The following is a 27,671-nucleotide window of genomic DNA, read 5'->3' as shown; positions in this document are numbered from 1 at the left end:
TGGTAAAATATGGATGACTGTGTCGTCGTTAAACTATTTGCAGACGACTGTCTAATCTACAATGTGATTAAAGGTACCAATTGCCAGGACCTACTCAATGAGAACCTGTGTAAACTTGGGGAGTGGTGTGAACGGCACCGTATGCAAATCATCTTTCACAAAACAGTTTCTACGTCAATCACATGGGGGAAAAAATCCGTTGTCCTATTCCTGTCACATTGGAAATCAGCACATTCATTTAGGGCCATCTGTGAAGTACTTAGGCTTAACCATTAGAAACAACCTTAGTCGGGACGCGCACATTGACAACATTTTTGCTGAAGCATTTGCTAAACTCTGCTTTCTGCGCAGGAAACTGAAGAGAGCCCCATCAACTGTAAGGATGGAAGCACACCGCTCACTTGTTCGCCCAGTTCTAGAGTACGGATCCATTGTGTGGGACCTTTATTTCGCAAATGACGTTGCCGAGGTATAGCACGTTCAGCGCCTCTTTGCCAGATTTATTTTATCCGATTATCGCATGTCCTCTTCCATCACCAACAGGTTACAAGTTTAAGCTAGAACCCTTGCATGTGTGGCGACAGATCGCCAAGCAATAGTTTCTTTATTTATTGTACCCTAAAAACAGAGGCTTATCACGTGATAAGTATATTTTCCCACCACCACCTATGTCCGGAGGTTGAACCATTCCGCATTAATAAGACTCCACTCCTTACTTTGCAAGGAGTGGAGTTTCTTGGAAATCATTTTTCCCCCGTACAACTCAACAGTAGAACTCCCTGCCTTCCTGTATTGCTAAATGCTCAGTCGCTAAAGATGTGAAGAGTTCTTACTCCTGCACTGTGATTTCCTTCTCCTTCGGCAAAACCACTTTCTGCCAAAACCAAAAACCACTTTCTGATAATGAGGCACGCCGTAGTGGGGGACTCCGGAAATTTGGAGCAACTGGGGTTCTTTGATGTGCACCTAAATCTAAGCATACGGGTGCTTCTTGCACTTCGTCCCGATTGAAATGTGGCCGCCGTGGCCGGGATTCAATCCCATGACCTCGTGCTCAGTAGCCCAGCACCATAGCCGCTAAACAACCACGGCGGGTAGGTAGACATCTTTGGCTGACACGTCTTTGGCTGCCCGAGAGCTGGATTTCTGGGCACGTTTTCCCACATAAATTTGGGAGCTTCTGAAAAATACGCCGTTTAGTTAGAACTGACAGTAGTTTAAATTAATAGCTGTTGGACTGAGGTATCAGGGGCACATTGTTGTGATTTTTTTCTCCGTGTTGATCATTTTGCACCGGATTGTCACTCTTATTGATTTATAACTTGTCGCATGAAGCGCCTACTGTATTCGAAAATGTTATTGTGCATTCTGTAGCGAAACAATCTTGGGTAATGAGATTTCGCGCGTGACGTGAACGCTGTTCTACATTCTCAAGTCGGTGACGCTGACAAAATTGAGCAAGGAATACAAACACCTCAACAACGGCACAACGATCGCATGCCTTCCTTCGCCGAATAAAGAATGTGATTCTCAGACGCACAGTTTTGTCACTGTCCGGTTCTTCACCGTCACTACGACGTGAGAATATTGCTATTTTAACGGTTAAATCTGCGACTTGTCAATGTTAAACTTGACCATTACTATTTAATGCTTAAACTTGATGAATATTTGACCGGCCTGCTATAGGGGTTCAGGTAAACCGGCTTCGCCGTAGAACTGCCCCGTAATCTGGAGCAAATCGCGACGCAGCAGCCAGCTTATACACCGGCGCGCCGTGCCAATTTTCGCCTCCGAACATCGCGGCTCCGCAGTGAAGCTCGCTTTCGACTGGCCGACAGTAGGCGCCGCGGAACGATCTCATCTGGATCGTCGCGAGAGAAAGAGCTGTCCGCGAGAGAATTCCTCGCGATCCGCTCTAATTACAGGTGCCAAACGCCGCGAGGCGTTGCGGCGGGCGCATCGCAAAGTCTCAACGAGATTGAGCTCGAAGCGCGCGGGCGCTCTACTTGCTAGCGACAGCGACGCATCGGCCCTCTCCGATGGAGCCGGGGGAGCTTACGACGGGGCCACTTTGATGAACAGGCTTAATGCCATCAGGAGGAGCAAAGCGTGCTGTGGCATAGATTCGGGCGTTGATGGGAAGCCGCGTTGAACACGGGAGAGAGATAGAGATATATATATATATATATAGATAGATAGATAGATAGATAGATAGATAGATAGATAGATAGATAGATAGATAGATAGATAGATAGATAGATAGATAGACAGACAGACAGACAGACAGACAGACAGACAGACAGACAGATAGATAGATAGATAGATAGATAGATAGATAGATAGATAGATAGATAGATAGATAGATAGATAGATAGATAGATAGATAGATAGATAGATAGATAGATAGATAGAGAGTGAGAGAGAGAGAGAGAGAAGGAAAGCAAGGAGAGGAAATGCAGTGAGGTCAACCAGACGAGTGTCCGGTTTGCCGCCCTACACTAAGGGTAAGGAAAAGGGGGAATAAAAAGAGGAAAACAGGAAGGAAGGAAGCACTGAGTGCACGTGGGAGGATGCACAGGGACGCTATAAGCGTTCAGTCGAACCGGGGCACATCAAGTACTCTACTAGTGAACGAATCGCTTCTTGCACCAGTTGTGGATGTAGCCACGGTCCGAGTATCTTTTACTCAGAGAACGGTTTTGAGCCCAGTTGGCTTACAATTGTGCTGAGAGAGAGGCGTTGTACATCGTGGCGAGGACAGATACACAATAGGTGCTAGATGGTTTCCTCACACCTACAGGAGTCGCACATCGGCCTCTCGGCCATTCCCATATGATAGGCATTATGAAACATCGTTCCAGCGCACAATTGAACACGGACGAGAAGAAATGTTTAAAAAAAAGTTTTTTCACCTTTTTCACTTTTTTTACTTTTATTTTTTATATTTTTATTCTTTTCATTCTTTCTTTTGGTTTCGACGCCACTGATGATTGTCGCCTGGACCAAAAAAAATATCTTTGGGCTGTCCGGTGCACTATCAGCGCCCCCCTACACCTCTCCCCCCCCACTCACCTCCCCCTGTGTACATAAAGCCCTGCTTTCCATGAATAAAATTTAGTTCAAGTCCAGCATTCGTGTTGTCCTTCTCTTCTCGTCCGTGTTCAATTGTGTGCTGGAACGATGTTTCATAACGCCAATCACAACCAACTAGCCCAGCTGTCCATACTTAGCCATATGATAGGAGCAAGCGTTCGTGTACGCCACTGCCAGCTACAAGCGGCACAGCAAGGTTGTTTCACCGCGGGAAAGGTTAAATAGCAGTTGTAGCCGCAGCAAGGGCTCCAGTATTATGCAGTCGCCATTTAAAGGCAGTTGAATTCTAGAAAGCTTTTGACTTTTTGCGTGCAAGCAGACGAAGTTACCTGGCAACGTCAATGGTCAACCATTACCCTAGATTATGATGCATTGCCTTCCGGGTGTCATCACTGACCGCAACCGCTCGTAGAACGCTCACTGCGTCTATCTCAAGAAGAAGTTATCTGCTATTGCTCAGGTCTTCAAATTTCTCTGCGGGACAGCCTGGGATACACCAGTCCATTCTATGCTGCAGTTGCACAGCTGCACTGTTCCTGGGACTCCTGCGTTACAGCCTACCAGTTTTGTCAAATACGTGCAAGACCAACATTCGCGCCTTCGAGAGCATACAAGGTCAAGCCCTATGTGCGTGTTTATAGCTGCCTCGGTGCCCCTCAACACCACCAACAATTGCCGTTGCGGGAGACCACATGATCCAGACACACGTAGCTGCCGAATCTCTCAGAACGCACATTCTCCATTGTCTATCTGTAAAAAATCCCCGACCATCACCTCGCTTCCATACCAGCCGAGAAACCTCAAGCGACCTTTTCACGAGTGATTATCGCTCATCAAGAGTGCATAACGTCATCTTATACACCGGCGGCGAAACCTTCATCTCCCCTGTGGTGCTTGCGACAGTCTCTAGCGAACTTTGCTATTCCCAAAATTACAAAGAAGGCCAATCATCCCTTACCGGTTCTGAAGCAACTGACGCTGTTATTACTGCACCAGACATATCACGATTGCATGCATATATATACCGATGGTTCGACCTACCCACCCCCATAACTGCCGCTTTCCTCGTTCCAGCTATAGCAGATTACAGTTATCACAGACCACAGGAAGGGGGTGAGAGAATGTGTGAGAAACTAAGGGGACAGGCGGACAGTTTTGAACTGGCATATGTGAGTGTATGCGACGTAATCCGGTGATAGTACGGTCCGAATATTCCATTCAGCTGTTTTTGACAATTATCCGCAAGAATGAGTACAAGTACATAAAGTGCTCGTATGTGTCGAAAGGTATAAGAAGCAACAACTCCTAGCTTCCGACTATGCTTTGCCTCGATTCATTAGCGCGTTTTCTTTCTCTCGCTTGTTTCCTTTGTTGTTAAGAGCATGACCATAAGTTTATTTGAATATGTGAACAAGATTGTGAATTTTAGTAAAAAAAGGAACAGCACTAATTGCAGGCAGCGGGGAAGCGCAACTAAAAGAGCGGCATTTTACAAAAACGACGTCGCGTGGGGCTCATTGGCGATCTTCATAGTTGAAGATTTTTCCGCGAAAATTGAAACAGTGCTGAGAAAAGTTGAACGGATATAGTAATGTAAATGGCCAGTGTCTCAACTAAGAAATGAAGGTATACCTTACATCCACAGAGTGTGTCACACAAATTGAAGGAATATGCAAACCGATATGGCATATCCATCTCTTTCTGCCCCGCGAAAGTTTGGTCGACTGCGTTCCCGCATTTCGTGCACACAGGACAAAAAAAGGAGGACGCTTAAGCTTCGCCTTTAAGAGTGGAATGCGATAGCATTAAAAAATCCCTGACTTCTTGTCACGCTTCCCGACAACCGCAGATTTCTGGCGGATTCGTGGAGGCGAGTGTCATCTGTATGGTGTTGTTGCAAGGAACCAAGCGGGCCGCGCGCTCTATGAATGGTAGAAACGCTGGAAAAGGGCATTGCGTTTGAGTTTTCCGCGTAACAGTACTGTTTTTTGGCATATTCAAATTGCAATCCGACGCTATCATGTCTGTAGGTTGTGTTTAGGTCGTACTTTATAATTTATCTGATGCATTTTACTTTGAGGAATCCAATTAATTCAGTAACGCCTCTGCACCACGCAGAGGGCGTGCGTGGTTATGGTTCGGAATGACTTTTTGCGAAACGACGTACGACGCCGACAGCGGATTTTTCGCGACACGGGGAGCTTGACGCTATCGTGTTAAAAGGCTGTGACATTAAACGATTAAAGTCACGCACAACATGCCACGTCAGGATGGCGTATTATATTGCGCTCCCACCTGGTAAAGTGTACTTATATGGCAAACGCGCCGCTGCGTAAACGAAAGAGCCGCTGAACACGGAAGGTCGACAGAGAATCACTTAAAATTGCATCTGCGCGCAAGTTGTGAACCTCGCAAATTTGAATCAAAGCTAAGAGGTACCATAATACTAGGAAAACGCAGGAATCTCATGGCCAGATAACTGTTGAATGCATACTATATCAAGGAAACGGGAAGCAGGTGCATTAGTAACACTTCTGTAGTTGTATTCGACAAAGGACGTGAACACTGAAATGTGAAGGAATATGTCCTATCGTGTTTTCGTGCTTTGTTGTTTCGGTTTCCCTCGCCTGCGATTTCGAGTACATATTGGTGCGCATCGCGTGGCAATAAAATCAGATGCTATAGCAGCGCCCTATTGTTGTTCGTCCTCCTCTATGTGTTGTGCCTTACGCGAAAATTATGTTCAACTGTGCTACATTTCACTATATCTCAAGCGTTGAATAATACTGCTGCAATTCTTGCAAGAGCACGTGAATACATGCAAATGAAGCGCACTGATGTCATGTGAGCCACGGATTCATTTTGACCGCCTGGGTCTTTTTAACGTGCACGTCAGTCTAAGTGTACGACCGGTTTTGTATTTCGCTCCCATCGAAACGTGGCGGCCGATGCCGGGTTCGAATTAGTGACATGGAACTTAGCAACGCAGTGCCATAGCCGTTAATCTACCCCGGCAGGTACCGCGAAGCGGATGCAAACGGATGATTACTTATGCAGGAGTTTGTCTAAGCAAAATTTGCGTTCTAGCGCAAATGAAGGCCTTTGCTCGACCGGCTTCCAACATTACCATACCCTCGTTTAAGGAGCGATAGAAAGAAACATGGAGCAAAAAAAAAAAAACAAGAAGGGCAAGAAGAGGAAAGGGAAGGGGAGGTTATTCAGACTAGTGCCTGGTTTTGCTGTCCTGCAAGAGTGGTAAGTGGAGAGAAAGAGAAGACGAAGCAGAGAGGTGTCATTGCGCTCACACAAGATGATGCGCTGCACAGCTGGAGACAGTCATTTCGTCCGGTGCAATTAAAAAAAAATTGTCAGCAGTGCGGATTGCCTACTTCATGCGCCCGCTAATAAGCGTTGCCACTCGCACTTCGTGATCTAGTCACGCTATGTCGAGCTCAGTGTAGTCGAGCCAATATAACAAACTACAGCGCCGGTTGATTCATTCAAGTCTTCGGGAACAATGCAATAACATTAAGCAATTAACTGGGGCGCAAAGTACAGATAGTTCACGGCCTCCATATTAAGAGAGAGATAGATAAAAATTAAAGGGGAAGGAAAGGCAGGGAGGTCAATCAGGCGAACGTCCGCGCGTAAGTAAGGAAGCTGGCAGCAACTGGGCCCATCTATCATGCTTGATAACGAAGCATCCGAGTGTCGGAACCGGAGTTCGGCGCGTATGTGATTGATTTGCGCGCGCATTTGGTTAGGTCAAAATAACCAAGGGCACCGAGAGCGGGGATTTAGCGCGTACCACTACCGCATTCTATTTTTACATATGCCAATATCTCGCAGCTCTCTTGCTTCTGAAGGGGCTAGTCGCTGCGTTTCATTCCGGAGTCCAGATATGTACTTGCACTCGCCTTCAGTGGAACGTCTTCAGGCCATCTGCGCGTTTGATAGATAGGAGCACCACAGTCGAGCCGTCTGAGCGAACCAGTTACGCAGCATTCGCAGCGTTCTCGTATACACACGGACTTTTAGCGTCCTTGCACTGGAAGTGGCGCAGGTGCTAACGCTTTTTGTAGACGTGCCTATTGGACGCAGTGGCTTAGTTGATTAGCCTAACGCTGCTGAGCTCTAGGTCACGGGTTCGGTTCGCGACAGCCGCGGCTGCAAATGCCGTGTAGGCGAACTGCAGACAACGCACCACGTTCTGAGGCTAAGGGGAGCGTTCAAGCACTTCAAGTGTTCAAATATAATCAGCAGTCACTATGGCAGAACTAACCTGGCTGCACTTCAGACGAGCTGCACTGAATCACACGGCACAGTTGTGTGTCAAGTGTGGCGCCACGCACGTAATGTGGCCGGTGCGATACACGTGCCCTGTAGTGATCTGATTGCTAAACGCGTTAACTGAGAAGGAGAAGAAGAAGAAGATGATGATAGTTCTTGTGCGAGTAATTGCTTACACGAACGCTTCCCCCGTCTGTACTCTAAGAGGCTTCAGGCACCTTCCGCTAGAAACATTTTCCTCACACAGATGGCAGTGAATGAGATTACGAGCGATCAATCCACTTGGGCTACAGCTATCGCCGCGAATAGACTACACTTTCCGCTGCAATGATAAGTTTTTTCGATCCTCTGTTTGCACGAGGAACAGTCTTTTGTGACTTAAGAGCAGTTCTGACACATTTTGATTAAAAACATCGTTGAGAAAACGCAGTAACGGCATTACGCGTATGTTTCTACTCAATTTTCGCGCCCGCAACCACTCAGTTCCTCGTTCAGGACGCTGAATATGCCCGCACTTCCGGCGCCTGCATTCGCTTGCATTCGAAATTCTATCGCGAATATACCTGCTTAACTTATCCTATTGGCTGCGCCTAAATTATTAACATGTTACTCAGCTAACTGTTTGCACGACGTGCGTTACATGTGGCGCGATTGTTCGCACTCGAGAGAAACGGACATGTTAGTGAGCAACAAGAATTAATTAAAAACTTATGCAGGAACTCCACTGGAGTTGTCTAAGTATGTGTAAGCATTGTGGCACTTGCTCAACTCCACGCATATGACGCGACGTGCGTTGTTTAGCGCGATTGACAAAGGAGTAGACGGTTCATTAAACGTATGTTTTATTGGCCTCGTAGTCTGTTGTGGCTCTTGATTCGACCAGTATAAGTCCTTATCGGTCGTTATGAACCTTATCGGACTCGATCCAACACTTACTGACCCTTACCAGCCCTCATACTTATCAACTCATTGACTACTTACTTGCCTTTGTTGCGCGACAACACAGACAAGGCGGTACAACGCGTTTATATGGTTCAGATGTATTCGCCTTCCACAAGGGTGCATTTTTAGCCCTGTGGGTAAGACCCTCGGCTTCCGAGCGTTGGGGCGTATGTTTCGTAACGCAGCACTGCCAACCATTTTTCTTGGGATTTTAAGGCTTACGCATTAAAGGAAAGCCAGCCGATGCTACCTAAGGTAGAAAGGATGACGCCAACAACCAGGCTAATAACAAGGAAAGAAAGGACATTATGATAAACTTGAAAGTATACAAAGGTTTGCAATGTAAGACGAATATATCGCATACAAGCCTGTGAAAAATCAGAGCGACGAGACAACTGTGCGGTGTTTTATAATACAAAGAAGATGACGCGAATAATATAAATGATAATTAGGTTTGAATGTAGAAGTCGTCAGCGCAGTTGCCATGAGACAGAATTAGTTTCTTTTAGAAGAAATGCTGCAAGCAAAATGCGCCGCAAGATTGGTAGTCCGTGTCTAATTAACAATGTATATTAGAACGGAGAGAGTCGTTATATTATCAACGGCAATACACGCTCGTGCGCGGCACTGTGCACGTGCCAGAAAGATCACAAGATAAACCGAGCTGCACGGTAGGTTTTAGTTTACTGAGGATATGCGTACTTTGCTAACCTGACAACACACCTCATTACCTATACGAGCGCTATATTCGTCCAAATGATCACGGATGAGATATAGTCAACAATTTACGCTTTTGCTTTATGATTCCCCATGCAGGTGCGCTTTTTTTCTTTCCCGTGAACGTGATGCCATTTCTCTTTCTGATGGTTACGCTATCCAGACGTTGCTAGTCTGCCTCGATCAGTTACGGTAATTAACGAAACAGTAAGAGAGCTGTTGTTTGTGTGATAAACGGTGTAGAGACAATAGCTTAGAAAAGAAAAATGGCTCTAATGCACGCTGTGAAGATTGTTGGCCTACGAAACTGTGGTATAAGCTGATCCGACAGACCGACGGGACGTAGCCTTGAACGACTGAGCAGTGCACTACATGAAATGACTGAAAGCAAGACAATTAAAGGCACTGTAGCAAAGCGGTTCCTGCCCAGAGCAAGCCATGCACAGTTAGGGCGCTGCTATTCAGGCGCCCTAACTGTGGGTGGCCTGCTTTGGGCAGGAACCACTGCGTACTGCCTAGTCCGAGTACGACGTCGGCGGGCATATTGACGTTGCTGTTCCCGTCGTCGCTCATCGTTTTCACGCTGCTCTTAAGGAGCCCTAACTATGCGTGGCCTTCCCATAGCGTTATCACAGCGCAAATGAAACCAGCTGCTAGGTAGGTGCTTAATTTACATACGAAAGAGAGTGACGTCACTCCCTGCTCCGTATATTAATGCTGCCGCTTCCCGGCAACTGCAGCTTATGCAGCCGCAATCTTTGCCGGGAAACGCATGCGTTGACCGCTACGTGCGTCGCATTTTTGGAACGCGCCTTATCGTCTATCATATGGTTTTGCCACTTGTTTTGTGCTTTTCTTTTTAAAACGAATACTGGGGTGTGTTTTGCATGCGTAATTCCTCTGGAGATAGGCACTTTTCGCTTTAATTCATGGAATGGTTTTCTCTCGACTGTTTTGGCGACGGAGACGAAGTCCCAGGATCTTAGTGGTTGACAGCATGGCTGTAAAATTCATTAGATCATGAACAGCGGGTGGCGAAAAACATAAAACCTCAACTTTTGACACGTGCAGAGCTAGACTGAGACACATTAAAGTTACGTGTTTTGCTGCAGGGCTCCGTTCGTCCGACATGCTACCGGAGTACTGCGCCGTCACGTGATCTGGCAGGACAAGCTTGTGATGGCATTTTTACGACAAAACGACAAAGTTTGCGATTTTATTACTGCAGTGTCATGGTGGCACCGTAGTGTGTTTGATGACGGTGAAAAATTAAGCTTATGTGCTAACGAAATTTCACTTACAGCATTTGTTTGTTTGTTTGTTTGTTTGTTTGTTTGTTTGTGCCACTACGGCTTTCATTTCGTGAATGTAGGTTACTTCAAAGCTCCTCTTGTGTGTAGTATTACGGGACGTTACAGTTTGTGTGAACGCCGCGAGCACATAATTTGCGCCGGACACGCACTTGCTTGGCCATATCTTCCATTTCGTTGCTAAGCCACTCATTTTCTCGCGTTCAACTGACGCTACACACCAGGTGAGAGGTTGTCGTCGAGGCAAGACTTTTCGCAGACAAGTGACATACCGACAAAGTCCCTGCTGAGAGCCTCTGGCAATCCGTTTGAGCGCTTGAGAGTGCAAACGCGCTGCGTGTTTGTGTCACCTAACACGCTACGTGACTGCCCATAACCCATTCAGCGAACAAGCGGACGTTGAACGGACGTATAAACCGTCGCGCGGTTGCATTCTGCCTGTGACGCGCACATCGCACTGGTGAGAACTGGCCAGCCTATCGCTGGAATTAATTTCTTTGCGTGCCTCTGCGTCTCTTCCTACAGACCATAACGAGAGCGCCGGAGAGCTGCGCTTCCGAATGCACTAGCGCTCTATATCGGAAGTAGCTCCCTTCTTAGTGCGCCTTTATGTGGTTAAAGGGGCAACTGCTTATCGCGCCTTTCACTGTTCAGCAAAGTCGACCGCTTTGATGTAGAGCAGCATACGTGCTATAACGCTTTATTTCGTCTTACAGCCTAGGCAATGATCAGGTTCGCGGTGACATATGCGGCGTAGGCATTGGTATAAAGGGGAGTTGCTTCAAGTACTGCACAGCGGGCAACGTGTCGAGTCGGGACTTCCTGGCGACCAACAGTGTAGCCCATGCCCACACTCAAGCTGCAGTGTAAGACACGAATGCACCTCGGAGTGCAATGGCACGGTCCAGTCGTAGATGGCGAGGCCTGTACGCCTCCGTCAGCGCCTAAGGCTGCCTACTGTGAGCTTCAGCTCTAAACATTGCTGTATTCGGGAACCAGGTCAAGGAACCCTGGAAGCGGTTGGACGTTTTGTTGCCGAACGAGAGCGGAGAGCTGGGGTTTTCAGCCTTGTACAATGTGACAGTGCTTTGTAAATCTGCCAAATTAAACGTTTTCCACCCTTTCCGCCCGCTTCCTCCGCTCACACTACACAAGAACACGCCACCATGTCACGCTGGTGATTAAGGTTTAGCATCCGGGACTACAATAGAGTGCCGGAGATATGAATAGCGGTAAACACTTAGGGGGATTCTACTCTAATCCATGCTTTTTATTTCTCTACGGGATGAACAGGCACGTCACACTACACGAGCGTCAGAGCAGCAAGGCAGGCAAGAGAAGAGAGAGAGAGAGAGATAAAGAAGAGAGATGGAGGGAGATACGTAACTCTTTATCTTGGTAGCGGGAACTTTGCTGTTTCCTCAGGAGCATCGCGGCCGCGACCGGAACGCCCCCCTGGCCACGGGTCGGTGGCGTAGGCAGCGTTTCGGCCCTGCGCCGAAGACAGGAGAGACGGTGGTGTTGAAACCATAGAGTTTCCTACAAAATTACTAGAGGGAACTCTGGCGCTAGCGTCTACGTGAGCTACAGTGGGAGCGATTGTCCCAGCATGGGAATTATGGGAAGTACATGGATTTGCCTAAACTTCGTTCTTTTTGGCTTCAAACGGATTTGTGACTTTGTAAACTCGTCATTTGCTACAGTTTATTGCGTAATAAATAATTAAATAAACATCATTAAAATTGCCCGACGGCAGGATTCGAACACAGGGACTCTAGCACAGAAGCCCGATATTAAAACCATTTATCCACGGACGCATGTATCGACAAGCGAATGAAACGCCCTTATGAATTTATCGCGGGCATGCCAGTGCCTGGAGACGCTTGGCGTGTTTCGATTTGGCCACCTGGACAAGCTCAACCGTTGCAATTAATAGCAATTGTACGCGTTTCCTGCGTCTTCTGCACTTCGAAGAATATAAATTGCGCTGAAATATACGACAATAACATTTATATAGCGTAATATACAAAGCCACAAGAACGTCTGAATCCACAAGCACGAAGATCAGACAAATTCATGTACTTCCCATCATTCCCATGGTAGGACAACGACTGCAGCGCCAGAGTTCCCTCTAGTAATTTTGTACGAAACTCTATGGTTGAAACCACGCGGCTGTCCAGCGAACTAACTTGCCACAGCAACAGCATGCGCCAACGCCGCTTAGCTGGCACCACAGAATTTCCTACTAAAATCGCTAGAGGGAACTGTGGCGCTGCGATCGTCCAGCTAGCATGGTAATTATGGTTAGCAGATGGATTTGTCTGATTTCCGTGCATGTGGCTTCAAACGTTCTTGCGGCTTTATTTACAGCGCTTTCTTTATCGACCTAAATTTTGAAATAATCATACATTTCCAAACGCAGGTGGGCAATACGACTCTGCGCACATGCACAATTATTTGCGAAGTCTTGCTTTCATAACGCAATGTTTCGCTGAAGATGAACAATTTGCAAAGCGTCAAAGTCGCTTGAAGGCGTAGGTACGAAGTTTAGGTGAATCCATGTCCTAGCCATAATTTCCATGCTGGATGTACCGCCTTGCTTGCAGGGCCTACAGATAGAAGCGCCCTCTAGTGTTTCTTGTAGAAAATTCCACGAGTTGCACAAGGTGTCGCGCTTCACCTGTGATGTTGTTTACAGCTGAAGTTAACGAAATAAACCACTTTAATGCGCAGTCAAACTCTCCCCCTTTTCTTTTTCTTCAATTTTCGACAACTGCTAACAAAGTTGAACAGTTACTGGATGAGGGTAAGCACACGACCACTGCGCCACTAAGCGGCAGCGACTTGAAACCTCTTCGAGGAATAGGTGCCATTGTTTCACTCGCTGTGTTTGCAACGGCGATGCTAGGAACAACGATGCCACCTTGAAGCTTGACACTCCGAAATTTAGTCTATGCAAGTTGAGTCCCGCCGTTGCGAAGTGCTGCGAAATATTCGATGAGCAACGCTTTCGTCCACTAAATTGAGGACTCAGCTGCTGCGCTTATGTTGAATCACGTGACAATTGCTTGGTGTTATATAGCGGTGACAGCGTGGTCGTTCAATAGCAAGGTGAGTTAATGTTTGGACTAAAGACAGCGCGTTATGTGCATTTTTTTTTCAGGGGTGTCTAAATACCTCAAAACTTTGCGTACTGATAATCGCTCTTCAACACCCTTCACTGGTAATTAAAATAAATTAATAGGTTACTTTCCCATGAATCGTCCTCTTGAATAAATACATGCACATTAAAGGCAAATTAGATAGGACTAATATAGGATACCTGGCAATTGCATGAAGCGGCTGTTGTGCCTAAATTGCCACCAGAGTGTCTGGAAACTACAAAACTGCACAATGTATTAAAGTGGCGGCAAAGCGGCTTTCAAGCTTCGTACACAATCAATATTACTTGAACACCATAGCCATTTCGAGATAGACTTCGTGCGCAAATTAAAGTGACCAACACACAATTATGTGTAAATGTGCGCCCAAAATAAACTCCCGAAGCAAATAGAAATCTATTGACAATACACTGATGGAGGCGAAGCATGTTGCACGACTCGATACTTTCGTTATGCTTTTGGTAATTCGTACGAATCAAAAATGTTTCGTTGACTCAGTGTGCTGGACATACTTACTTAAACAATCCAATTTAAATAAAGCTTTCGAATAACAAGTCATTAACTCTATACTGTGGTCTTACAAGAGGTCACAATCTCAAATATATCACCGTTTGTGCCTGAAATTCCAGTGAACAAATTATTTATGGTACAGTGGAAAGTTACTATAAAACACTGCAGTGGAAAATGTGTTCTAGACTTTGCCACACCGTCATTGCAGCAAACTATACTGACAAATGATATAAACGCGTCACAAGTGTTGGACTGCACGAAGGCGTCGTGTTTGCTTGCTCACAATTCTTACAGGTGTTCTTCAAGAAGAACCACAAGAATGCGCTTTTTATGCGTCAGCCTGTACATTAGGTGTGAATTTAGTTCACCTCACTTACGCGGGCCGGCAAACTCGTGATTCGATTCACTCAAGCTCGCTCGTGCACAGACTCACACCAACCCATGAGTATGAGTGAGCATGGCTGAGTAAAATTTTGACCAGTCTGAGTCCGAGATGGGTTCTAAGCAAAAATGTATTTCTGTCAGCGAGTTTGAGTGAGGCAGTACACCTTGCTCTTGGGCAAGTTGGTTCTTGCTGAGTTCTCACTTAGTGCATTTCGCCCGTGGCATTGTGGGTGTGTGCATTTCTATTACATTTTGTGTGCGTGCTACTTGCGGCGATTATGTCGCTCAGCGAGTCTGAGTGAGTTCCGTTTGTTTTCCCGAACCTAGGCTTACGGATTACTTTTGAAGTAATCCAGACTTCTGATAACGTAACCATATTTGTCTCGTTCTTAAGGCTGTTTGAAGGCTGAGTAGACGGCATACACTTTACGTGACAGCTGCTTATTTTGCTGCTTTGGCTTCAAGAATGTTCAACATACTGCACTGTGTGCGTAGACGAAGACGTAGGAACAGCCCTCCACCTGTGGGTGTATATTTTTCTGTGTGCTTCTTTTTTCTCTGCCAGTGCTCCACATATTAACAATCATCGCAATAAGAAGCTCCGCTCAATGACAAATATATGCCAGAAAAATCTCGAGTGTGTTTAGAAAAAGCTTATTTCGACAGGAGACGATAGGAACACTGAGTCGCATTCACGGACCCGCCGTGGTTGCTCAGTGGCTATGGTGTTGGGCTGCTGAGCACGAGGTCACGGGATCGAATCCCGGCCGCGGCGGCCGTATTTCGATGGGGGCGAAATGCGAAGAAACCCGTGTACTTAGATTTAGGTGCACGTTGAAGAACCCCAGGTGGTCGAAATTTCCGGAGTCCTCCACTACGGCGTGCCTCATAATCAGAAAGTGGTTTTGGTACGTTAAGCCCCATAATTTTTAACAATCGCGGCACAATTCCACCAGGACGATAACACATAATAAAATCTCGAGTTAGCGCTGCCCTAGGTCGGCCACACCTACCGCATATTGTCATGGCTAAACGCTAGCAAGAGAATAGAAGAAAACAAATTGAGGACACGAGCAGCGACCACGCTCCCTCTGAAAGAAAACGGCGTCGGCTCTTTGGATCTCTGAATACAGAGCTGGTTTTTGTTTCTCGCGTCCTGGCCCTGTGTCCTGTTTTTCTTTTTTTGACGTCATGACAATATTCGCAAGCCTCCTACATGATTGTCACAAACAACTCGTCTAAGAGAAACGTCTTCAAAAAAGCATCGCAATAATCAAGAATCTAGGATGCCGTAAGGCAATCATAGCTTAACAGGATGACTGAACTAAACGACAAAGAAGCTTACTGAGAGGTGACAGGGCAATCTGAGAATGCCTGTATGGTAGACGCCAGACTAAATAGGAGGAAAAGACCAACGACATTGGGAACACGTAAAAACGGGTAATAATCTAATCAAGCTAGTCCACTCTTGAAGGTCGTGTTTCATAGAAATTTCTTCTCGAACAATAACAAAATAAAATTGCTTCGCAGCCATCAGAACTGTCACGCAACGCTTCAGGCGATACGATGAATCCGCGCGGCGTACCATATTTCGACATAGCCAGGCACCTACACCTTTTTAACGAACTTCATCGGACGTTTTTCATAGTCCCATCCACAAGAAATGAAAATTACAAGGCAACAAATAGCACGCGAAAGCATTGTGTGCTCTCGGAGTCAACTGTGTGATGCAGTTAATGCTGACTTCCAGTTGCGCAGGAAAGCCCACGTTGGAGTCGCATCCCTTTAAACTTTACTACTGCAAGGACAACCTTGGTGATCAGCACACTAAAGTCGAGAGTTGATCGTGATAGGCGATTGTGTGTCGCAAGTTGTCGTCAGTTGTACGACAGGAGGTTGTCGGTAGCGTTCGACGACATCTGTGTGACTGGCTCGACAAGTGCACTACGAAAAGCTTTTACGTAAGAGCAAGCGAGACGTCTCGTGGCCTATTTGCGGCAGGTACGTCAGTGAAAGGTAATCTCTCTACGACTTACGTCAAACCGAAAGCCAAGAACAGATTCGTTCTTGGACTCCCAACTTTGATAAACTGTCTTATAAATAACGGAACGCCTACGTCCTCGTTTCTTCATGCAGTGTTTTGATTGGCTGTTGAGTGCGAAAAGCATGCAGTGTGTAGCGGCTAACGTTATCCAAGCTCTTCAACAAAACAAAAGATAAAAAAAAAAGAACATGCGAGGTAGAATTATGAAGACTGCGGCGTTCTGTCGTCAGAGGTGTGACGGCCGAACAATATGGGTCTTGCAAGGGTACCTTACACCGTATTCCTTAAATATATATATATATATATATATATATATATATATATATATATATATATATATATATATATATTTCGTTGAAAAGCTTGGTTAACGTTAGGACACCCTATATAGCCAACTGCATGTAGAACTGCATGAATCATGATTGCAACTGCAAGCATGATAGGGTCTGTCTTTACGACTGTATGGCTTCTGTGGAAATGACTACATAGTTTTTGTGGACCGAAGCCCTTAGCTTGTGTGCCTGTTCTCAGAGCTCATCAGCCTAGGAAGCCACGTGGGCTCTTTCACAACACATGAAGGCGACAGACTTGAGTGCCAGCCTGTAGATACATTGTGCCTGGCTTAGTGCAGGGGTGCGATCGGAGATGGTTGTTCGGCGCGTTCGTTCGGTTACCGGCGCGCGCGATTGGCCTACTCCACGCCGACGTCGCCAGCCGCGGGGCAACGCCCCGTTTTTGGTGACGTCAAAATAACGACACACTCCTGTCAATCATCCGCCCACCGAGCATTTCGTCCCAACGCGACGGGAGTTGAGAAGTTTGGCGCGATCATACGGCTTCGCATGGCGCGTCTGGTGGATTGCATTGGATCCAACAGGCGTCCTTTTCGGCTGCGGAATGGCACGTTTGAATCCGATCCATAGTTTAAATCTAGAAAATGGCGCTTCCGTTGGAAACTTAGGTTGTTGCGCTGGCGTTTCTAGAGGAAGGAGGAGAGCGGGTGGCGGTGCGAAACGTGTTTGAAGAAATGGCAGAAAGTGAATTCCGGCGTCGTTTTTGTTTCTCGAAACAAATAATTCGTTGGTTGTACAGAGAAATCGACAACATCATTGGTGTCAGCGAGCCACTGGGATGTTGTCGCTGCCTCTTGAAAAGTGCGCCACTCTTCCCGTCATTTTTTTTTTCTTTTTCCTTCTCGCTGTGCGCGACACCACCCAGGGACGACGTAAAGAACCTAATAGTTATAAATTGCAGTAGTCACACGTACTACTATTTGAAAACGTGTTTGGGCTTGAGAAGAAAGAGCACATTTTTTTAGATAAAGATTTCATTCAATTGGAAGACGAGAAACATTTGGCTTTGTAGTATACTGTTTGCAAGCAGACGACAAACGGCGGAGGTAAACTTCCGGGGAAGTCACCGCTTCCTGATTGGCTGCTCCCTCCGCCCCGCTGTCACAAATTTTGCATACTGCAACTTTGTGACGTTGCAGCAACTGAACAGAACGCGTATCGAACAAAATATCTCCGATCGCGCCCCATGTGAATAACTCGTGCCTTCTACTTCTCTTTTTCTTACACTCCTCCTCCCCACGTGTAGAGTATCAGACTGGACAAAATCTCGTTAAAAATTAAATTATGGGGTTTTACGTGCCAAAACCACGATCTGATCATCAGGTGTGCCGTAGTGGGGGACCCTGGGTTAATTTTGACTACTTGGGGTTCTTTAACGTGCACCCAAATCTAAGTACACGGGTGTTTTTACATTTCGCCCCCATAAATATGCGGCTGCCGTGGCCGGGATTGCATCCCACGACCTCGTGCTTAGCAGCGCAACACTAAAGCTATACTAAAAGCAACTACGCCGAGTAAATACGCGTAATCTCACGTTGTAGTGACGGTGAATAATGCAACAGCAAATCAGTGAATGACGTAACTAACTTTAATTGGGTGAACATGTGCCCACAAAAGCAAGTTACACTCAAAGCACAGCGATAGCGGTGAGCTCGGTCGGTGACCGTCGAAATCGGATTGGCCCAATCGGCCCGTCAAGCGCGTCAGCTTTTATACAAGAGTCATCGAAGGTTCCAGAGCAATAGCTGGTGCCCGCATGTCTTCCAGAAAGCTTTGCACAATTCGCGTCGCACATGCAATCAGATTACGCAAGCTTCGGTGGCAACAGACAGGAGATAGAACAACCGATAACATTCGAGAAACTTTCGATACTTGTGAGGCGTCCCGCGCTGAGCGATAATATTTGTTAGACTGTGAAAAGCGGTCACCCGCAAAAAATAAACAAGTACACGTGTCAATGTTTAACCTCCCTGCCTTTCATTTCTTCTGTCTCTCTCTTAGCGAAAGTGCTTTATCCTAACTACCTGAACGACGTGTAATAGGGTTAAAGGCTCCGTAACGGCTGACTTCGAGAAATGCACAATAAAGAGCCCCGCTAGGGGGTGCGCTATAGCGCAAATCTCGGACGCACCGTACGGGCTGCAAACATTTTAGCAAGAGTTAACACGAATGACGAAAATCGTGCCTTAATGCAGATGCAAATGTGGCGCCGCGTGTACCAATGTTGGAACGTGTCATCCCAAGAACTGTTTTTGTGCACCATGTTGTTTGCACGCATAGAAATCACATCACCAAATTTATTTGTGCTCGGTGACTCTGCTACTGGCCATTCTGCAGCAGAGCCTTATACTCTTTGATCAATCTAACTATGGCGCCAATTGCCTCTTCACTTAGGAAACAACCACGCGTTACAAACACTTCTACTTACGCGAAATTAACCTCGGTAGGTCCGATGTTGCGAACGTCCGGATAAAATTAGCCTGCGTGCTTTATGATCAAGTACATTTTGAGCATGACTTCATGAGCATTGTTCACTGATAGCGCGGGAAATGCTTGTTTCGTCTGCCGTAAAAGGCCGTATATGATAAATGAAATGCGAGAACGTTGCCAATACTGCTGCCGAAACGACTGGGTGTAAAACCTATCGCATAATTTATTTCGGATAGGATTCGGCAGAGTCGCTTGAGACCGCTTACGTGTGGGAACGCGATAGCAATAGTCCCTTTGGTGAACAGGTTTTTTTTTTTTTGCCACGCGTTTCTTTTCCACGCAAGCTCTCGTCTGCATTCTCAATGCACATCGATAAGGCCAAATCTAAACGCGGCAAGCGTCTCAACACGCTAGCTTGTCCGCAAGGTGTTCTTAACTTGAAGACCGTTTAGTGGCGTTCAATTGGACATTAATGCTTTCAAAGCGAAGCTGTTTATGCAGACCTTGTGCCGTCGTTGTCGAACATCGCTAAAACTGTCGTCCACAGCAATGGCTCGTGCATCGTCGTCTTCTTCCACAGCTGGCTCGTGCGTTAGCGCGAAAGCGCCCGTGGCGCTCCTCTCGCATTCGTCGTTGTCTTTCCACAGCTGGCTCCATTGCCGCTCGTCATTCCAGCGTAGAATTTTACTTATCTTCTGTCGTCGTAATGGGGGGTTTGCGGAGGTATGAGCCATTCATTGTTTCACGTGATGGATAGACTTAATTTTGAAGCAATTTAGAAGAATCGCAAGCGGCAATGCCGGGCGGATGCTGCTAACCACGCCACCGAGCAAACGCAAGCGACAACGGCGGATTGCGGGCACACCGTCACTGACGTCGTTCTCTCCGTCGAAGCCGAACGTGCGCGTAACCTCATTGAGAAGCACGAAGACGTCACTAGTCACACCAATCCAACCAATCGTCAAAACGATTGCAGTGCACGTATCTCGAGCGGTGGACCTTGGACCATCCCTGCTACAACTGTGGGAAGACCACGAGTAGTGCGTACTCGTCAGGAAGAACCTGCCTACCGCGAGCGTTAGCCAGAGTTGGCTCGTGAACGGGCTCGTCGTGTAGGGCGGACTGTCAAGAACGGCGAGTTGCGCAACAAGATTGCCACCTTGCCACCCGATTACGACAAGGGGTGCAAGACGCGCACCTCCCGCTCTCCGCCGCTGCAGCTGCGAGGCGTTCAAAGAAGCGACCTTTGCGCTGGAATCCGCCGCCTTCCTCCAGCCCCTTCGACATTGTGACGGGACGAGTTTGGTGTGGGGACAATGATTCCAGAGTTCCTCAACGCGGAGCTGATCTGACACGCCTGAAGAAGCTACCGCGGGAACGTCTTATTTTTGCGCTCTCACGGTTCTGCATGTTGCAAAACAACGAGCGACCCTCGAGCGGCGTCGATTTTCCGGAACGGCACCACCTTCAACGCCGTCGCTTGGGCTTCGGAATGTGTGTGCCTTTGTGTCTGTAAACTGGTCTTCAGAGCAGCTGCGAGTTGGTGATGTGTAAACGAACAGCCGCCGCGTCGTAGGACCGGCGGATCGAGTGTATAAAAACTGTGGTTGTGCGAATGTTGGACACACTTCTCTTGAGCAGTCATGTTAGACTGAGTCACTTCTCTCATGCAGTCGTGTTGGACTGTTACTCTTTTTCTCAAACAGTCATGTTAGACTGAGTTAATTTCTGTAAATAAACCCCTTTTTCCTCGTTCTCGATGAGAAGCAGTTCTTCACTTCATCAACGATCTCAGCGTAAATAAGTTGGACGACGGCATGGGCCAGCTACCTTCGAATTCATGCCGTACTCCAATCTTGGCAAAGGACCACGGACGAAGGGATTGAGCCCCCAATCCTGACAACTGGCTGACAGCGGTGAGATGGACTTTGCGACATGGTGCTGTATCTGCGGTGAGTGCTTGGTTTTTGCTTTGACTCTCTAGGCTTCATTTTGTGGTTGTTCTGTTTAGAACAGTAGAGAAGCTAGATTGTTGTGTGTTAGCTAGGTTGTGTTTTCCTAGCTAGATTTAGAGAGCAGAATCAAGGCAGTAAAGCAGCAGTCATGGAGTTAAGGACACTGCTGAGAGACGAGTTGTTGATTGTTGGTGAGGAACTGGGCCTAGATGTACGCAAGGAAATGCTCAAATCGGAATTATTGGAGCTAATTTCCAATCAGGCCAGTGAGCAAGATATTGAAATGGGATTGGAACTTCTCAAAAAGAGAGAGAAACGGGAAAAAGAAAGAGAAGAACGGGACAGAGAAAACCGCGAGTTTCAGTTAAGGAAAATGCAACTTGAACTTGAAAGCAAACGTTTGGAGTTGCCTCAAGGAGGTGAAGGCGCTCTGGGTCGATCAAGTGAGGCAGAATCGTACCGCATGGACAGGCTATTAAAGCCATTTGAGGTCGGGACCGACATAGGCTTGTTCCTAAGCAATTTTGAAAGGACTTGCGAAAAGATGAACTTCGGCCCGAGTACATGGCCACAGCGGTTGCTGTCTATGTTGCCGTGTGAGGCGGCGGAAGTAATCGCCAGATTGAGTGTGCAGGATGCATATGATTATGCAAAAGTTAAGGCTAGTCTCCTGAAGAAATACCGCCTTTCAGCCGAAGCTTTTCGGCAAAGGTATAGGAGCACAGGCAAGAAAGATAGCGAGGGCTATCCGGAGTTTGCGTATAGCTTAAAGGCCAACCTAGTCGAGTGGCTTAAAAGCGCGGAAGCGTACGACAGCAGAGACATGATCATTGAATGCATGTGTCTAGAGCAGTTTTACAAAACCATCCCCCAAGCTGTGAAACTGTGGGTGCAAGACAGAGGTAATGTAAACACTGTGGAAAGGGCGGCTGAATTAGCCGAAGAGTACGCAACCCGTAGAAAATTGAACGCCGAGGAGGGAAACTGGGACGGTCGAAATGGACCGCGGAAACCATTTCCGTTCAAAAAGGGTGCGCAAACTAGACGATCCGAGCCTGTAGACATGGCGGAAAAGCCCGCAGAAAAGAGCGAGGAGAAACTTAACGGAGAAACCGCACACGAACAGAAAAGAAAGTTCGGATCTTTTAGACCAATTCGCTGTTACAGATGTCACAAACTGGGGCATATAGCTGTAAACTGCGAGAAGTCTAGCGTAGTTTTTTCCTACGTGGAGGAAAAAGATGAGAATATGGAACTTTTAAGTCCGTATCTCCACAACCTGCAAGTTAATGGAAAACCATGCCGAGTGCTAAGAGACAGTGCCGCCACGCTGGACATTGTCCATCCGTCTTACGTGATGGTAGAGGACTTCACCGGAGAAGTAGCATGGATAAAACAGGTTGTAGAAGAACACAGCGTGTGTCTGCCCATGGCCAAAGTCAAAATCAGTGGACCATTCGGGGAGCTAGAGACTGAGGCTGCAGTTTCCAAATTTTTGTCACTGCAGTATCCCTACATCTTTTCGAATCGTTCGAATCAGTTACTGCGTGACAGAGGGCTCAAACTGGGAGAGGGCATAGTACAGGCATTGACCCGAGGCCAAGCTCGTAAGATCGCGGCGCTTTCGGCTGAAAATGCTCAAGCTCCTCCAGCTGAAGCAGAAAAGGGGATAGCTTCAATACCCGAATCCGAGCTAGGCCCGAGGGACAAAAGAACAGTTGAGGAGAGCCTGCCAGTTGACCAGCTCAATGAGAGCGTAGCACTAGAGTGTCAGAGTTCTAGCCTGCAGGAAGAGCAAGCAGACGCGCTCACAAGCGAGACAGGGTCGTTGTTATCACCGGCCTCAAAGAACTTTGATCAACTCTTACGCGTGGATAGAGAGTCACTGGCAGCCGAGCAAAAGAATGATGAGAGCTTAGCTAAATTACGTGACACAGCTAAAGAAGGCATTGCTAGGCGCAACGTAACGATACATGAGAGAGGAGGATTGTTGTATCGGCATTACAGAGATCGAAAGGGTAAGATTTTAGATCAGTTAGTCATACCTACTAAGTATAGGGAGGACCTTTTGAGTCTTTGTCATGGAAATGGGTGGTCCGGCCACCTAGGCATAAACAAATCAAAGGAAAGATTGCTTATGGAATACTACTGGCCTGGCTGTTTCAAAGATGTAGAAAACTTTGTAAGATCATGCGACGCCTGCCAGCGTTCTGGTAAACCAGGAGAGACTTGGAAAGCTCCACTGAAGGTAGTGCCCTTAATAACAGAGCCTTTCAGACGGCTTGTAATAGACACGGTAGGGCCTCTTCCAAAAACAAAATCAGGCTACAGGTACTTGTTTACCATGCTGTGTCCGGCTACCAAGTTTCCAGAAGCAATCCCTTTGAAAGAGCTCAGCTCCACTGAAGTAGTAGACGCGCTTTTGACAGTGTTTGCACGAGTTGGGTTTCCAGCCGAAATTCAGGCAGATCAAGGGTCAGTATTCACGAGCGCACTGACTTCCACATTCTTGCAAAAGTGCGGAATAAAGTTAATACACAGTTCTGTCTATCACCCTCAGTCAAACAGTGTAGAGAGGTGGCATTCGGTGCTTAAGCGAGTTTTGCGTGCGCTCTGTTACGAGCACAAGGAGGACTGGGAGAACTGTCTGCCGGCAACTTTGTTTGCTTTGCGAACGGTTCCACATGAAGCGACAGGGTTCTCACCAGCAGAACTAGTGTATGGGAGGACACTCCGTTCTCCACTGAGAATGTTAAGAGAGATGTGGGAGGAAAGAGGGGAGAGTCCAACCGTGGTTGAATACGTGCTGAATTTACTGGAACGGCTAAGCGCAACCCAAGAACTAGTCGGAAAGAACATGGCACTAGCTCAAAAGAACGCCAAATTCTATTACGACAGGAATGCGAGGCTTCGTACGTTTAACGCCGGAGACCAGGTAATGATCCTCAAACCTTCAAGAAAGAACAAGCTTGAAGTTCACTGGGACGGGCCCGTTAAAGTGTTGCACAAACTTTCAGAAACTAACTATGCTTTGAGAATGCCCGGTCGCAGGAAGGAAGTGAGGATATATCACTGTAATTTGATGAAGCCGTATGTAGAGCGGAGCGGAGTCGTTAACTATACTGTCAAAGAGCCGGATGGCATCGGTACCAAGTTTAAGGAGGATAGGGCAACCTCCAACTCTGAAATCGGCCTAGAAGAAGTAGTAGAACACTCGGTAAGCTCGCATGCTCTAAGACCCGAGCAGCTAGATGAGCTAAAAGGGCTGTTAGGGGAATATCTCGACAGATTCAGCGATCGGCCGGGTAGAACCGAACTGATAACGCATGAAATTGAGCTGACCTCTACCGAACCAGTAAGATCAAAACCTTACAGGGTGTCTCCAAGACAGAGAGAGATTATGGAGGCAGAGATACAGCGCATGCTAGAGTTGGGAGTTATTGAGCCCGCTGAGAGTGACTACACGTCACCGCTAATACTCGTAGAAACCCCTAACAAGGACCCTCGTCCGTGTGTTGACTACAGGAAGTTAAATGCGATCACTAGGGATCAGCTGTACCCGATACCCAACATTGAGGAACGAATTGAAAGAGTTAGCGCTGCTAAATACATTTCAACTATAGATCTCGTGCGGGGGTACTGGCAAGTTCCCCTTTCAGAAAGTGCCAGCCGCTATGCCGCATTCATCTCGCCTGTAGGCACTTTTCGCCCTCTCGCACTCAGCTTCGGGCTGAAGAACGCGCCGTTTAGCTTCTCTAAGTTAATGGATATTGTCCTAAAAGACTTGCAGGAGTTCGCCTTACCTTATCTTGATGATGTAGCCATTTTTTCGGACAGCTGGGAACAACACGTATCGCACCTCAAACAGGTGTTCTCACGGTTGAGGGAAGCCGGCTTAACGATGAAAGCGGAAAAGTGTAGGTTTGGTTGTTCGCAGGTTACTTATCTGGGCCATGTTGTTGGTCAGGGCATGAGACGGCCGGCTGAGCTGAAAATAGCTACGATTGGAGATTTTTCTCAGCCGCGCACGAAAACGGACGTTCGTTCATTTTTGGGACTTGTGGGGTACTATCAACGGTACATTCCGAATTACTCGCAATTGGCAAGTCCATTAACAGACGCCCTCCGAAAGGGAGCACCGAGTAACGTACACTGGGATAAGGACAAAGAGAACGCTTTCCAAAGTTTGAAGACGCTATTGGTTTCTCGCCCTGTGCTTCGCGCGCCAGACTACACAAAGGAATTCATAGTTCAATGCGACGCAAGCGACAGAGGTATGGGCGTGGTACTTAGTCAAGTCGGCGACGATAACGAGGAGCATCCTATCCTCTACGCCAGCCGTAAACTAAATGTAAGAGAGGAGGCCTACAGCGCTTCAGAGAAGGAATGCGCTTGTTTGGTTTGGGCCGCCCAGAAGTTGTCGTGTTACTTGTACGGAGCGAAGTTCATCTTCGAGACCGACCACTGTCCTCTGACGTGGCTCAATCAAATGTCACACAAAAACGGCCGCTTGCTCCGATGGAGCCTCACTCTCCAAGAGTACAACTTCTCCGTTAGATATAAGAAGGGAAAGTTGCATAGCAATGCGGATGGTTTGAGCAGGCTAATTTGAATTCTGCGTTTGGGGGTCCCGCCTAAATTTTAGGGTTACTAGTGTTAATTTTATTAAGCGAAGAAGATCCCCTCTCATTTAGCAGGATTCCCTCCATGATTGCTGAATTTGTCAGCAGGAATTTGCTTCAGAAATTGGCATAGCGAAATGCAGCATTTTTTGTTTGCTTCTGCACTTATGTTGTTGTTTTTTTTGAAGCCTAGCGAGTTTAAAGTGAGAGCCAATGCACGTCATCTCGGCGCAGAGCCGTGTTGTGGGGTTCATTTTGCAGTGCCTGTCCTTGTTGGATGTTTTGGGGCGGTGACATCAATGCACAGGTGGTCGCTGCGAGCCAAGACATCAATCCCCCCCCTGACCAGCAGCCGTTCTCTTCCTGCCTAGCGGTTGTCAGCGCTAGACAGTCGAGACTTTTTGGGCCATGGAGGCGCTGTCAAGAACGGCGAGTTGCGCAACAAGATTGCCACCTTGCCACCCGATTACGACAAGGGGTGCAAGACGCGCACCTCCCGCTCTCCGCCGCTGCAGCTGCGAGGCGTTCAAAGAAGCGACCTTTGCGCTGGAATCCGCCGCCTTCCTCCAGCCCCTTCGACATTGTGACGGGACGAGTTTGGTGTGGGGACAATGATTCCAGAGTTCCTCAACGCGGAGCTGATCTGACACGCCTGAAGAAGCTACCGCGGGAACGTCTTATTTTTGCGCTCTCACGGTTCTGCATGTTGCAAAACAACGAGCGACCCTCGAGCGGCGTCGATTTTCCGGAACGGCACCACCTTCAACGCCGTCGCTTGGGCTTCGGAATGTGTGTGCCTTTGTGTCTGTAAACTGGTCTTCAGAGCAGCTGCGAGTTGGTGATGTGTAAACGAACAGCCGCCGCGTCGTAGGACCGGCGGATCGAGTGTATAAAAACTGTGGTTGTGCGAATGTTGGACACACTTCTCTTGAGCAGTCATGTTAGACTGAGTCACTTCTCTCATGCAGTCATGTTGGACTGTTACTCTTTTTCTCAAACAGTCATGTTAGACTGAGTTAATTTCTGTAAATAAACCCCTTTTTCCTCGTTCTCGATGAGAAGCAGTTCTTCACTTCATCAACGATCTCAGCGTAAATAAGTTGGACGACGGCATGGGCCAGCTACCTTCGAATTCATGCCGTACTCCAATCTTGGCAAAGGACCACGGACGAAGGGATTGAGCCCCCAATCCTGACAGGACCCCGATCTGCGCGCCCGAGAAACCGAAGCTCAACAGCAGCGCAACGGAGCTTCGCTGTTCGACCATCTTCACGGGCTGTAGACAGGCGGTGATATTTAGTTTGTGTGGCCCACTCTCAAAATTGGCTTTGCTCATTTCGAGCACATGACCAAGTGAAAAGTATCACGTGGAAGGGTCATACTGTTTTGACATTCCATGCACGTAAGGATACTGAAGTGAGCAACTTTTTCGGTACGATCGTTCGGTGGCGACGCCGCCGCATTTTTGCGTAATGGAGCATATAATGCAAAAGGACTGAGAAGTGGGTGAGTGATTTTAAATGTGAAAGCATATAACGCTTTCGCATTAAAAGTGGAATGTGGTGGACCGCTTGTTCATTTTTTCTTCAAGTGTTAATGCGCGCATTTGCTGTCCACATCAGCAGAAATGAAACCGGTAAACGGCAAGGCTTAGGCATAAATGAAACATAAAGAGGGACAGACAAAGTACAATGAAACGAAGAAAAGCAGGAATTCACCAGGAGAATGCTTCGTGCCAAAGCCGTCGGCGTAGCAGCCAAAATTATTCAACCTGATGGGTTCTACTAACCCCGTCTGATTCGTTACTCTTGGCGTGCCCATGTTTAACGCTCATGGAGCCATGTATTCAACCAGCGTGAG

General features: G+C 47.3%; 1 protein-coding gene across 10 annotated transcripts in view; it reads right to left on the bottom strand.

Annotated features, from left to right (window-relative positions):
- Positions 1–27,671, bottom strand: part of GluClalpha (glycine receptor alpha 1) — a 689,081-nt gene that overhangs the window by 77,548 nt on the left and 583,862 nt on the right. For 6 of the 10 annotated variants that reach the window (XM_070537219.1, XM_070537220.1, XM_065430835.1 and 3 more), the window contains one exon: positions 11,740–11,844. The exons of 3 other annotated variants lie outside the window; for them this stretch is intronic. In XM_070537219.1, the coding sequence (XP_070393320.1) occupies positions 11,740–11,844 (105 nt within the window). Of the gene's footprint in view, positions 1–11,739; positions 11,845–27,671 lie in introns of those variants that run through there. One more of the 10 variants, XM_065430841.1, reaches the window with a different exon arrangement.

This window comes from Dermacentor albipictus, chromosome 4, assembly GCF_038994185.2.
Source record: "Dermacentor albipictus isolate Rhodes 1998 colony chromosome 4, USDA_Dalb.pri_finalv2, whole genome shotgun sequence".
Taxonomy (NCBI): domain Eukaryota; kingdom Metazoa; phylum Arthropoda; class Arachnida; order Ixodida; family Ixodidae; genus Dermacentor; species Dermacentor albipictus.
This window is presented reverse-complemented; position numbering and strand designations above follow the sequence as displayed.